Raw genomic sequence first — 14,061 nt, 5'->3', positions numbered from 1 at the left:
GTTAAAATATTATACATGTACCCTTTTGTAAAACCATGTCCATTTGCTAATAGGAATTTTTTAAGTATTTGAGGGAGTAGCGTAGACATGTTAGTCACAATTCGTCATTTTTTTTAGTGCTTACATTGTAAGGGTGTTTCGAATTTTATTTTCCTCCTGTGTTTTTATTATTTTTTATCCATAGCGATATCAATTAGCAGGTTTAAATTTACCACCAATTTTTATAATAGCATGGGAAGGAATGGGAGAGTGCGTGTTGTTAATATTAAGTTAGCTCAAGTTGATAGTAGTTTTTAAATCCATAGTCGGAAGAAATTTCTTTAATATGTTGAGATATTAACCCTTTGAATGCTAACCAACGCCGATTGGCGTTTTGCCAACAAGTCCATCATCCTGAAATTCGCTGACCGGCTTCGTATTTTGAGTATGCAAAAAATAAACAAAAATACTACCCGCTAAGCCTTCCCAGGTAGCATTGAACATGCGTGTCAATGTTTATAAAGACTGGTTTACACCGGAATTTCTGAATTAATAACCATAGCAGAATTTCTCAATGCTGAGAAATTTTAACAACAATGAAGAAAATGGAACTAGTTTTGGAAAAATACATTCATTAATAGACTTCTTTTGTTTATTTTATATTGTTGCAAGATATATTAGAGAGTCTAAACACACCTGTACAAAACTCTAAATCCTTGGCGGTAGCTATCTAGGGTAGTGATCTAGGGTTTGTTTGTATTAGCTATAATTTTTATACCTGCTTTCTATTGGATTTCTAAATAATTCTGGTTGGAAATTTTGGCGAAGTTTTTAGCGTGGTGGGCTTTCAATAGAAAAGGCGTCAGTACTCAAAGGGTTAAAGTAGACATATAATATTTTGGGTTCAACCTCGTCAAAAGAATTGCAGCTGTTGAATTTACAACTCATTGAATTTCTTGCTCTTCAGTTGCATGCTATATTTGTGCTAGGAAATAAAGATTGTATCCGAGGGAGAGATGACAATAATTGGTTTGGTCTATAATAGTATTCCACTGCGATTTTAAAGTGCGAACACTATATGGCCACAATGGTTAACTTGTTCATTACTAATCCATAGCGGTTGTTTTAGTTTTTTTTAACTATGATTGTCAATTATTTCTTTATTTAACTGCATATTTGCTGTTTTTTTATCGGTAAAACATACTTTTTTTCATTTTCGTTATATTGTAAAAATTGTCATCGAGTTTGTTTTTGTTTCATTTCCGACTTTCTGCCACTAATCTAACATAGTATTTTTTTAATAGTGATGATTCACTTTGTTTTGAAATTCAGTAATGTGTATCGAAAATATAATACACTGGTAATTTCTACACGCCGACGACGTATACATTATTGTAATACTTTTACAGAATCATGATAAATGGAAATATCCCCCGCCACCGACGATGAATAACGCCGCTCCCACCGCCCAGTTGAATCAAATGAACCAGATGAAATCGGTAACATCTCAACAGAGCCAGCAGCTGATGATGGCGGCCGCTCACAGCGGACACGCCACGCACATGTCGTCCGGGTTGCTACCACCGCATCCGGGACTCGTGCTGTCGGGACACCATCACCCGCAGGGTCTGTACGACATGCACCAGCAGTTGCAACAGCAGCAGCAACAGGTGAACGGCGTCGGCAAGGGCACCGAACACCTCATGTACCATTTGGGACAGCCAGGTGTGCTGGCGCCTGCTCCAAATCCAGCTCAGTATATGCAACAAAATCAGAATCAACTCGGACTCAATCACATCGGCGGAATTCGCAGTCCTGTGAGTACTATTTATATATATAGACTTTTGATGTATTTTTATTTTTTATGTCTGGAGTGTAAGGTGAAATTTTAACTTATTATTTTAAACTCGAGTTGAATTCTGGAATACTTCGGAGAAATTATATTTAGAAAGTTAACAATGGATTATTGTATGCTTCAAGTGTTTTATTGTGTTACAAAATTATTTTCTATTTATAAGCATCAATGTGGGCTTAACATGTTGCTCATTTGTGAAAATGGTTTTAATGCTTTTATTCTGAATTATAAATGTTAACTGTGTATGTTTGGTGTGCGGTTTTTTTTTTTTTTTTGATTAGTAATTCCGAGATGGATAGAAAATAATTTTTAATATATAATTTCATTTTTTACGTATCGTTCATCAGATATTATGGCAGTGTGCGTATTATTTTGTAATTTAAATGTAATGGAAAAAAAAAAAATTTGACATTATTTGACATAATTTTTTTTTATTTTCCATTTATATTTATAACATGTAGGTGTTTTATTACTTACATTTTAACTCGACTTATTGATGAGCATGTTTTATTTGAGTAAAACAATTATGAAAATTATGCAATTTCTTCTGTAAAATATATGCAAATATTTGCATGTGGTTGAGAATTCGAATTCGATTAATATAAATTATTTTGCCATCATATTTGGATATATTTTTAAGTATAACACTGAAATAAATGTAGGTTTTTTTTTATTAGTATAGTAATATTTTAACTACCAATTGAGCATGTTTAATTTGAGATGAAAAAACATGGAAATTGCGCATTTTTTTCTATGTAAGTAATGCAAATATTTTTTAAATTGAAAAGTCCACGTATGATTGAGATCGTGAATATAAGTTAGTATATCAATTTGCAAAAAAGATTCAATTCTCAGGAAGAAAAAAATTGTTCTGAGAAATATTGTTGCGACAAATTATCGATCATGCATTTTTAATGTTTTTTTTTCTGACAATTTTAAGTTAACATAAAAAAATTGTTATGTTGGCGCTTAATTGTATTCAAGTACATATAATACATACTTAATTTTGAAAATTACATTTAAAATTGAAGGTCTCATTCGTTAAAATTAAAAGTAAATAGGGTTATCTAAGTATGATGTTGCCTTTTTGATTGCTCATACTTACGTGATTCGTGGAATTGTCTCCATTACTTTCGCAGGACTACTCCCTACCAAAAAACGAAAATTTTGTTTTTTAAAAGCTTTTTATCCTTATATATTATGTATATATGTTACAGTCAAAGTGTATTTACCAGTTGTAATATATTTTGGCTAGTTAAAATATGTTTCATCTGACACAATTGATTTACGATCTGTCAGAATCAGTCAATATGTACATATTCCGTTCATATTCAGAATCAGTCAATATGTATATACATATTCCTTCATCCACTTTTTGAACATAGGCTTTCAATTCGACCTTATTTTTATGTATTTTTTATTCATAGTACACATTTCTCTTTTTTTTGTAATTTGAGTCGGAAAGTAACATTTTTGTTTTGAACAGTATCGTAATATGAAACTCTTTTCCACAAGTCATAAATGTAATAAATATTAACGCATTGCTGAATTCATTGTGCATTCATTAAAAAATGTGATCTGTCAAAGCCAATATATAATTACCGGTGAGCACCAATGAAACTGTGTTTTCGCCTTTAGAAATATGTATAGATTTACTAGTTCAGGATGGTGAACCTAGAGGACGCGTGCATGTGTAGTGCGTACAAAAATTTAGTTGGCACGCTAACGATTTAAAAAATTGTAGGTATACAGAACCTCGTTTGCAAATGTAAAATAAGGAATAACGCAAAAGACGAAATAATGAGAACATTGGAATATCATTCCAGATATATCAATGTAGTCAAGACTTCAAATCAACAGTAGTAAAGCTTTCAATTATAAATTTTTGAGTATTTTTAAGTAATCGTATTTTTTTATTCTATAGTTTTGAAGGTTTTATTTAAATTTTAGGTTTTACATCTTTTTTTTTCTATTTTTTTTTATTTGTTTATGGGCTCATTTCCAAAAAAGTTATTCTTTTTTTTATAAAAATTTTGAAGGCTTCTTATTTTTCGTCACTAAAATTCCTCGGCACGCCTGAGCTCGGTAAACAAATATTTAGAAATTTTTCCCGCGAACGTAAAAAAGTACGCTACCACTGAACTTGTATTTCGCCTTGATTTTCGAAAACGGCGGATAAAATGTATTACAATTGGTAATACATTTTACTTCGACGGTAATATACAAATACCGGAAACAAAAAGTGCCATTTTAAGGATATGAGATTCGCCAGTTTTTGTCAATACATTGTACAACAATTGCATATATTTTATTTGATATAATGGCACACATACATAATAAAATTACAATAAAAGAAATAGAGTGAAATAACAAAGAAAATATTTAAATTATAAATAAAAATAAAACAATGAATGACACTGAATCAACCACAGATTTGCTTCTTCACCTTAGCCCTTAAAGTACTGATAATGTATAATAATATATGTAATAAAAATCAGTTTAGTCAAATGACAATCGTAAAGACGGTACGGTACATTCCTGCAGGTTCGGTGATTATTCGATAGTCACTAAAATCTCGATAACGGAAAATCTGGCACCCAAAAATCCATCAATCACGCGAAATATTGTATTAACGTGAACTCGAGTGCCAGATATTCTATCCCTATAATAGTACCATTAACCCTTTGAAAGCTGACGCCTTTTCTGTTGAAATAAAATTTCGCCAACATTTCCAACTACAATTATTTAGAAATCCAATAGAAAGCCGGGCTAAAAATTGTAGCTAATCCAAACAAACCCTAGATAACTACCGCCGAGGATTTCGAGTTTTGTTAAGGTGTGTTTAGACTCTCTAATATTTTTTGTAACAATATAAAATAAACAAAAGAAGTCTATTAATGAATGTATTTTTCCAAATCTATTTCCATCTCCTTCATTGTTGTTAAAATTTAATGCTCACAATCTAAATTCCAAGCCACAATCTATGCAGTATGAATGCGTTCATTTAGAATGTACCAAAGAATACTGTTCGTACTTGCAGGTTGCCTGCTGCTGTCGATGGGTGTCGACTAAGTATGAACAAACCTTTACACGACCCATGTTCAATGCATATTTTTTCAATTCTACTTGAAAAGGCTTAGCGGGTAGTATTCTTGTTTACTTTATACGTGCCAAAATACAACGCCTATCGGCGTTTTTCAGGCCCGTGGACTTATTGGCAAAACTCCAATCGGCGTTGGTCCGCATTCAAAGGGTTACATGAGCAATAAAAACTTACTTTTGACATACACTATTAAAAAACGATTTTGGGGACCATATTGTAAAACATTGTCGCTGGCATATGGCCGGGCCGCACCGTGCAATTTTGTCGGCCGAATAGTTGCGCGACACGAAAAAATGTATGGAAATGTGTGCGACAAACAAGTTGACGGGTGTGGCATGTCCCATCTACCTGCATGCATTGGTCTGGTCGCACGGTGCGACCCGGCACATAACATATTTCCGGCATTAAAACGAATTTGGATTGTTTTTTTCCTACCTATGTCTTTTTTACATACCTCCTTTACGTTTCACATGGCTTTCGTGTCAGTGGTCATTTTTATCTCTTATCCGATCGTTTTCATACTTATCTAATTGCTCATCAATCATATTGCTCATTTTGGTCATGAATATACGTAAATGTATCGTCTGCCATTACGTTGGAGATAAAATATCGTATACAATGCGTAACAAATATCCAGAATCTCGGATACGGTGACGTTTATGACGGTACGTAAGGCTACCATAATCTATCTTCAACCTTTTCGCCTTGATATGCTATATCCGATTTTAATTGTTTAAACGCCTATAATTCACTCTATATTTTATAAAATTTGCTCTATAGGTTCTCGTTATCTCTAATATTTAAATATTTATAGTTTTAACTCTCATATCTAATATATAAATTTCAAATTTTTATCTTCCGTACCCTACAAAACGACCTAGGTGTTATGGTGCGTACGCACCAAGCCAACGAACGGCCCACAGGCCAACTTTAAAAACCAGTAGCGTACAAAATATCGAAATAAAAATTAAATTTAAAAATTGAAATTAAATATCAAAATTAAAACTATTATTATTATATTAAAATTAAATTCAAGTATCAAAATAAAATTATAATCATTATATTAAAATTAAAATTAAATATTGAAAGTTAAAACAGAACATGCACAATTTAAATAAATTTTCGAGATCGACCTAAAATTAGATCATCAACAATCACATACAGGTAATCCTCGACTTTTGTTTGTCGAAGATGTTTTGACTTACGAAGATACGCACTAAGATCGAAAAAAAATCAAAGAATTATTATTTTTACTTCCCCGTAATGCGCAGTTACTGAGAATATATCATGTATTAGTATGGGTGATCCAACGATTTTTGCTAACCCGGGGTGTTGTCGGTCACATCAAACGGATTTTTTTATTCTTCAATTGTTTCTCTCGTCGAAATAAATCAAGTAATTAAATCATTTCAGAGGTAAAATTTATCGGATAATGTGTGATTATTAATTTTATTTCGACGAAAGAAAAAAACCCTTTGACAAATCACCGACATCCGACATTTTTATGAATTGTTTTTTTTTATCGATCATCCAAGTGGAAATACAGTAACATCTCGTGACGACTTTAACAATATTTTTTTTCGCTCGTACGCAGAGAAATTATAATATTTCTCTGGTTTTAAATGCGGTATCGTAGTAATTCAAAACATCAACGATGATCTAATTTTAGCTCAATCTCGCTCTTTAGCTTGATTTTGATATATTTAATTTCAATTTTAAAATTTAATTTTTATTTCGATATTTTGTACGCTACTGCTGGTTAAAAAGTTGGCCCAAAATCGTCGTTGGTTTAGTCCGTAAGCACCATTATGCGAAAATTTTCGAATCGTCCGACAGACCCGAATTAACGAAACGAAAAATTGGATATTACACATGTGTGTACATGGTTCGTTCGACAAATTGAGTCGACGTCAAAATTGAAACAGTTCGTAAAAGTAGAAGAAGAAGAAGAAGAGAGGAGAGGAGAGCTCTCGCTTGTGCGGCAGCCGCAGCCGCAGCCGGCGATGGTCAAGGTCGGTCAAAGCGGCCGGCGAAAAGGGAAACCGAACATCCACGACCGAAAGAAATTCAGAAAGCGGTACGAGATGGGGCCACGGGGGGCGTAAGCGCCACGCAGGGGAAAGCGGGGTGGGCAGCGGGGGCGCAGGGGCTGCGGCCCACGAGCTAAAGCATCGGCATCGGCATCGTCGAGTTGTGGCCGTAGTTTGCTTCGCACTCCGTCCGGTAGAGGGCGGCGCACGCGCGCGGCCTTTGTTCGTCCGTCTGTCGTCTGCGGCCTATGCTTGTGCATGTGCCTGTGCTTGTGCCTGTGCCTCTCCTGTGCTCGTGTTTGTGTTTGTCCGTGTGTGTTCTGTCGGCGCTTCAGTCCCGCGCCGGCCGTCGCCGGAGCGCCGCGACATGTCTCTCTGAGCGCCGCAGCCTCTCGTCTCTCGTCTCTCGTCTCGCGTCTCGCGTCTCTCGTCTCTCGTCTCTCAACCACCACCACCACCACCACACCTCAAGCACCTCGGATGAAACCCCTCGGCGAGTTCTTCTTCACGGCCGACGTCAAGGATGTCGCCCCAGACATGGTAAAGCGCGCGTCTCCCCCCCCCTTCCCCTCCCCCTTCCCCTCCCCCTCCCCCCACGTGCCCTTCTCTCCCGGGCGGGGGCGGGGGCGCCGGCGGCGTGACCGTCGAGGAATCCGTCTGCACGACCGTGACCCCCAGCGCGGCGCGTTTACCTGCCCCGACGCCCCAACCCCGCAGCCCCTCGACCCCCGAACCCCTCGCTGCCACACCTGCCCACATGTATACCTGTTTCATTCGACGCCAACTTCTTCTTCTGCTTCTCCTCTATCACCAGATAGACACCTGTATGAGCGGCTCTTTTTCCTATCTATCTGCATGCATATGTACTCGTATATGTCTACCTGTGTGAATGACCGATTTGTCGATTCGTGATGCTCTTCGACTGTGCTGTCATTCGTAGTGTGTGGATGATGCTTCTGGTTGAAGTGTCGCGTCGATTTTTTCGTTGAAAATTAAAAAAAATAATTTTTTTAATAAAATAGTTCTTTTGTTTATAGAAATGTTGCTAAAAGCGTGCTCTTTTTTTTTGTTGTTTCTTATGTTTTTAAAGTAGTGAATTTTGATTTGTGGTGCTCTTTAACCGATCTGCTATTAATTTGTAGTGTGTGTTAATGGAGTCGTAGCAATATCAACTTTTACGATATATGTCAATTAGTCTCCAATTTTATCGAAGTTCAATGTTTGTCTGTCAGGTATGCCTTCATATACCAGTCAACTGATTGCGACGAAACTTACATGAGTTATTGTGTGCCCGCGATGGTTTTATGTAAAAAGAATCCCATAAACGGGAACGAGAATTGCATGCGCTATTGTGGCATTGCAACGCATACCGAGTTCAGCTAGTTTCTTTATTAAAATCGTTGAGTTGAGTAATAAACCGATTGTTTCTTCCGTCTCGTTTTTTTTATTATTATTAAATTGATTTGTTTGTGTATGAAATTCATACACACATTATCAATGTGCTTAATTTTTTTATATATGTAAATTTCATTACCAATAATACAATACATTATATGTCAATTTTTAGTGATTTTTGTTTAAATTCCTTTAAATCTGTTCGTTTTGAAAATCGCTATTATTTTTATATTACTAACAATTATTTTATACGTTGTTCAAGAAAAGTCGATCTTGCTTAAATCCGTTCAGTTGGAGTCGGTAAATTTTGAAGCGACCCACCCACAGCTCTGGTGTAAACGCTATCGTTCGGAATTCAATGCCCCTTTACCACTTTACTTTAGCTTTTCATTCCACCCTACTTCAGTTTCGTTAATGATCCGATGACTGATTAACAGTTATCCACTTTATTTGTTGATAGAAATATTATAACTTCGTCATCGTTAGAAGACGCTAGTGTGAACATAATTTGAAGTGCTTACTCAAAAATACTTCCTATCTATCGATTCTCGTGTGGCAAAGCATCTCAATGACCTATCGTGTACGTTTACCTCGTTTTACCTGTTTCATTCAAAGATCTTCTCATAATAAAAATCGTCTCATCGTTAAAATTCGTCAAGCGTAAACACCTCTGAACGTTTGCGTACGTTCAATTTGTTGAAACGTGCCGCTGTTTTTTTTTGTTCATTTGAAAATAAATGCTATTGAGAAATTATGTCGTCGATGAAAGGTTCTAGTTCAAATTTATTTCGTTCTTAAGCCAGGTTCCATCATCGGCAGATAATTATACCACTGTATACATACATACACACACATATTCGTCATGCTTCGATTTACTCATCGAGTCGTTCATTTTGATATACAATCCCCGATCGAAAATTCTTCTTCAATGCTTGAACTGCTTCTCCGAAGTAGTATGGTTCAAAACTCACCATCTATATTCGTCGAATTCGTTACTTGTGAATGATTATCGTTTGCTTATCGCTTCGGTGTCCATTTTGTTGTTTGAAGCTGTTATATTATACATATATTGACAGTTTGATGTCGTGGGCCGATTGCGACGCATTTGACGAAAATACTGTGTACGGGCTTGTGTGTCATTGAAAATTTTGCGATTTTGAAACCACAACATTATTATAACGTGCTCGATTCGTTTGATTTGTACGATCAATCCATCAACGATGGTGAGTCGTTTTCATTTGAAAAATGTATGGATCTTGCGTATGTTTATTTTATGATGAGATCGTGCTCATGTTTGCGTATACATTTATTGGAGTTGTTTATTTGGATTATTTTATCTATATAATGAGGTGTACACTTGCAAATATTTAATAAAAAGAGATGCACTCGATAGATATGAGATTTCAGTTTTGCTTTCTCTTTAACTCGCACCTTGCCGACGCAACTTAAAATGTCAACCCTTACTGGTCAAACGTCTTTTTTTTCCTCTCAATATTATTACTCTCGTCCAAGTAACAATCTTACGTAGTTGGAAATTTTGTTTTTGCGCAATATTTTTCTTTTTATTAGTACACTCCATTACATAATGTCTAAACTTATTAACAAGTTTGCTTGAATATAGCTTTATTCTACCCTCGGTAACTTTTCCGTTCAACGAACGTTGACTATCATGTTGGCTATTTCGACTTAGTTGATAGTGGCTCCGGAAAGCTGTTCACTGTATTGAATTTCTCAACCGTGACGTACTTCTTCGAAGTCCTTTGCAATATTTCCTGATATATCTACATACTATAATTAGGCACCTTTCATGGAATTGCATGATATTTTTTTCTTTCAAATTTAAAATCAAAACCACACAATATAAAGTGCGTACAAATAATCTGAGCATTTTATAATCCGAAAAGATGATTTCATTATGAAAAATAACTTCAATTGGTTGTAATATACTTATAATGGAATAATAAAATTAAAATCATGACCTGTTTTGTCCCAAGACAAAAGGTATGGGCTTAAGCTTTACTTGGATATATCTTTACGCGTATTGGTTGAATATAAAGTTCCGCCAATATGTCTCACCCTTTCTAAACATGTGGTAGCTATAATTACAAACTTTGAAAACAGCGCACGCTCTCAGAACATCGTCATAACAAAGAATTGGAATTGTAGCAACATACATATTTAATTTATGTGTGCACTCTTATGAAAGCGATTGAATCTTATTAAAATATGAGTAAAATTCAATGGTAAATCTTCACATAAGATTTGAACGTTTCAGTCGGACGATTCGTGTTTCTTAATATTTTTTTTTTAAACTGCGAATATTTTGCACGCAATGGTCTTTCAACTGTCCTCATATTTCGTAGGTTTTCACCCCTCTACATCCACACGAATAGAATATAACGGCACTGTTTTCTCCACATGCTAACATGCATATTATACGTACCTACCATTTCCATGTGTAGTGATTACGCAAAACGTGTCGTGTTAGTATAATATGTACGAATTTGCCGAAACGTATATACACGTAAGCGGTGCAAATTGTAATCTTTTGACATAACTGGCGTGTCGTGTCTTCTAATCTGCGTCCCACTTATTTCGGTTCGGAAATGGCACGATGCGCAAAATTCTTCGGTGCTTTCCTAACGCGGTAGGAAATTTTGGTGAGATTTTTCATCATTGAAATGTTTTTTTGACGTTTGACAGGTGACGTTTCCGTGCATAACATATGTATATTCACTTGGGGGGTGATGTTGAATAAGTTCGTACATAATCGATTTTGAGGGAGTCTAAATTTTAAATAAAGTAACTTTCAGGTTTTTAAGCTTACGTATATTAAAGTAACGGGTTTCGTTTTGTTGTTGTACTGTAATTTGTACACGGGGAAAAAATGGGTTACGTTATTGGGCACGTTGTTGAAAATGTGATTTTATTCGGGACAAAAGCAAACAAGCTTAAAAACGAAAATATGAACACAGTGAGGTCACGTTTGCGTCCGCGTGCTGTTTTTCTGCTTGTTTGTGGGACTTTTTTATTATTTTGTTTTATTTGACACTTTTGGATTGTGTTGTGTAACTTAATGAACGTGTAATTAATTAAATTATGTTGTGTAACTTGTGCTTTGATTTCAACCGATGTGCTAATTTGCATAGGGTGGGTCGCTGATAATAATCCCCAATTTATTATATAATCGACTGATTTATATTCATTGTATATACCTATGGCTTGTTGCAAATATGATCTTTATATTATCCCGCTAACCGAATACGTATCCCGAAAATCATTAAAAACTATTTGTACAATGTACCATTTTATTAAAATTTCGTATGTAATAAATTAATGTCGTGTCAGGTGCATACCCAATCGTGCTAATTCCTCGGATACGTAACGTTGGAGAACAGGCGAATCTCGCCTGTCAAAATATTGACAGCGGAGTTTTCGTTTCGATGGTATGCGATTATTTTTCATTGCGCAATTAAATATTACTGTGCCAAAATGATGCGGTGTTTTTTTTTAAATGTTTCCCGTATGTGTAAAATATATAAATCCGTAAATAACTAAAATCAAGCATCTTTTTCCGCATCTGAAATGTTTGGTAGATTTGTATTTATATATGAAACTTTATTGGTTTTCCTTGAGTAATATTTTAACAAGTACGTTCACCATCAAACTAATTCCAAAGTCTTGCTTTGGAAGGATACCTAAAAAGTTTCCGTTATTCTTTGGTTCGTGACCGTCTGTTTATCTATTTTAATTCTACATTTGAATTCACCTTCTGTCCTTCATTCTAACTATAATACATGTCCTGCCCCATTGCCATTTCAACTTCTTCGTTCGCTCTACTCTTAGCTACCTTGATTATTGCACAAAAACTGTATTAAAAAAGCGTGACGCTTAGAACGACGTGTTTTAGCGTATTGCACAAAACCAAGGCCTGACTTGGCAAACTGCAGCTCTTTGCTTCTGTTCTTAAACCGGTGGATTCCTTTCTTATTAATTCACATGGAACAATGCAATACCTTGAATTTTCACCTCACTGTTTATCTGTAAGTTTTGCCTCTTATAGTGTTCGCACCAAACATTGTCTGAAAATAAATTGGAAGTGGATTCCGTATGAATCGTTGACTCAACTCGACACAATCCGCACCATTTCATTCATTGTTTGAGATCGAGCGCCTCAACTTCGCGGACTCGCAAATCTCTCGTAGCGGTCGTTGCATGCGTGCGTTCTGATCTCGCGCCATGCACCGCACATTTTTGTCTTTCGTTTTATTTTATTTTGGCCACAATTGGCCGTCGGGTGGTACAGCGGCCCCTTGGGGGAAGCGCCGACGTCGCCGACTATTGATTGAAACGTTTCGGCTCTGCTCTAAATATATATATAAATATATTTTCAATCACATGACTTCAACTATCATCAGAGTGTCGTCCGTTTGGGATTTTTCAAAAAATAAATCAAAAAATCTGTGCGGAATTATCGCCGCTTTCGGGTTAAACCCGATGATTGACGGTCATATTTGTGCGGACGAAGACGACGCTCACGCTGCCGAGTAAATAATGGACGTCGGTATATTATGGTGCGGTTTCGTTCGACGAGCAAATTATGAGCCTGAGATATGATCTGAACCGGCGAGCGTTTTCCGAAGTGGTGTGCTTGGTCATTCACCCGCCCCTCTCGTTTGAGGTGCCGTGGATATTTTGCGTTTAAACGATGTGCTCTCGAAAATTATATGAAATTAGAACTTAATTTATATTCATTTCTCGATCGGCTATGGGAATATTGTCTTCTACCCGGAATCGTTTTTAAACTTGGCAGAAAAGAATGATTGTTACGGTTGTTTGACGAAAAAGATTGGCATGTAAATATGGTTTAGTTAGCCCTTTGAGTGCTGGTGTCTTTTCTGTTGAAAACCCTCCACACTGAAAATTTCGTCAACATTTCCAACTAGAACTATTTATAAATCTAATAGAAAGCAGGTATAAAAATTGTAGCTAATCGAAACAAACCCTAGATAACTACCGCGGAGTATTTCGAGTTTTGTTTAGACTCTCTAATATATCTTGCAACATTTTATAAAATAAACAAAAGAAGTCTATTAATGAATTTATTTTTCCAAAAGTAGTTCCATCTTCTTCTTTTTTGTTAAAATGGAATTCCCTCGATCTAAATGACAACCCACAATCTAAAATACTCAAGCAGTTAGAGATTTCCATTGGGTAATTCTGCTATGGTTATAAATTCAGAAATTCCGGTGTAAACCAAGTCTTAATAAACGTTGACAAATGAATGACACGGACTACACGACCCACGTTCAATGCATTTTTTTCAATGCTACCTGGAAAGGCTTAGCGGGTAGTATTCTTGTTTACTTTGTACATTATCAAAATACAACGCCTATCGACGTTTTTCAGTTCCGCGGAATAGTTGGCAAAACGCCGATCGGCGTTGGTCAGCATTGAAAGGTTTAGTATATATATTTTGTTTATTCGATTCATCAAGATATGTATGTACGTACTACATATATGAATTCTTACCTAAAGTGTAAGTCGGTGAATGAAAAGAAGAGTTTAATTGGACCCAATTTAATCGCTGATTATATTGTATAATACAATCAAAACATTCAATGTTCTGATTCATATTGCGTTCACTTCGTTTTGACACATAATATTGATATAAAGAATGAAAATAGTTGTATTATATC

General features: G+C 35.7%; 1 protein-coding gene across 3 annotated transcripts in view; it reads left to right on the top strand.

Annotated features, from left to right (window-relative positions):
- Positions 1–14,061, top strand: part of LOC143916905 (maternal protein pumilio-like) — a 171,640-nt gene that overhangs the window by 2,817 nt on the left and 154,762 nt on the right. For all 3 annotated transcript variants that reach the window (XM_077438188.1, XM_077438187.1, XM_077438186.1), the window contains exon 3: positions 1,389–1,796. In XM_077438188.1, coding sequence (XP_077294314.1) covers positions 1,389–1,796 — 408 coding nt within the window. The remainder of the gene's footprint in view (positions 1–1,388; positions 1,797–14,061) is intronic.

The sequence above is a fragment of the Arctopsyche grandis genome, chromosome 9 (assembly GCF_051622035.1).
Source record: "Arctopsyche grandis isolate Sample6627 chromosome 9, ASM5162203v2, whole genome shotgun sequence".
Classification (NCBI taxonomy): Eukaryota; Metazoa; Arthropoda; class Insecta; order Trichoptera; family Hydropsychidae; genus Arctopsyche; species Arctopsyche grandis.
This window is presented reverse-complemented; position numbering and strand designations above follow the sequence as displayed.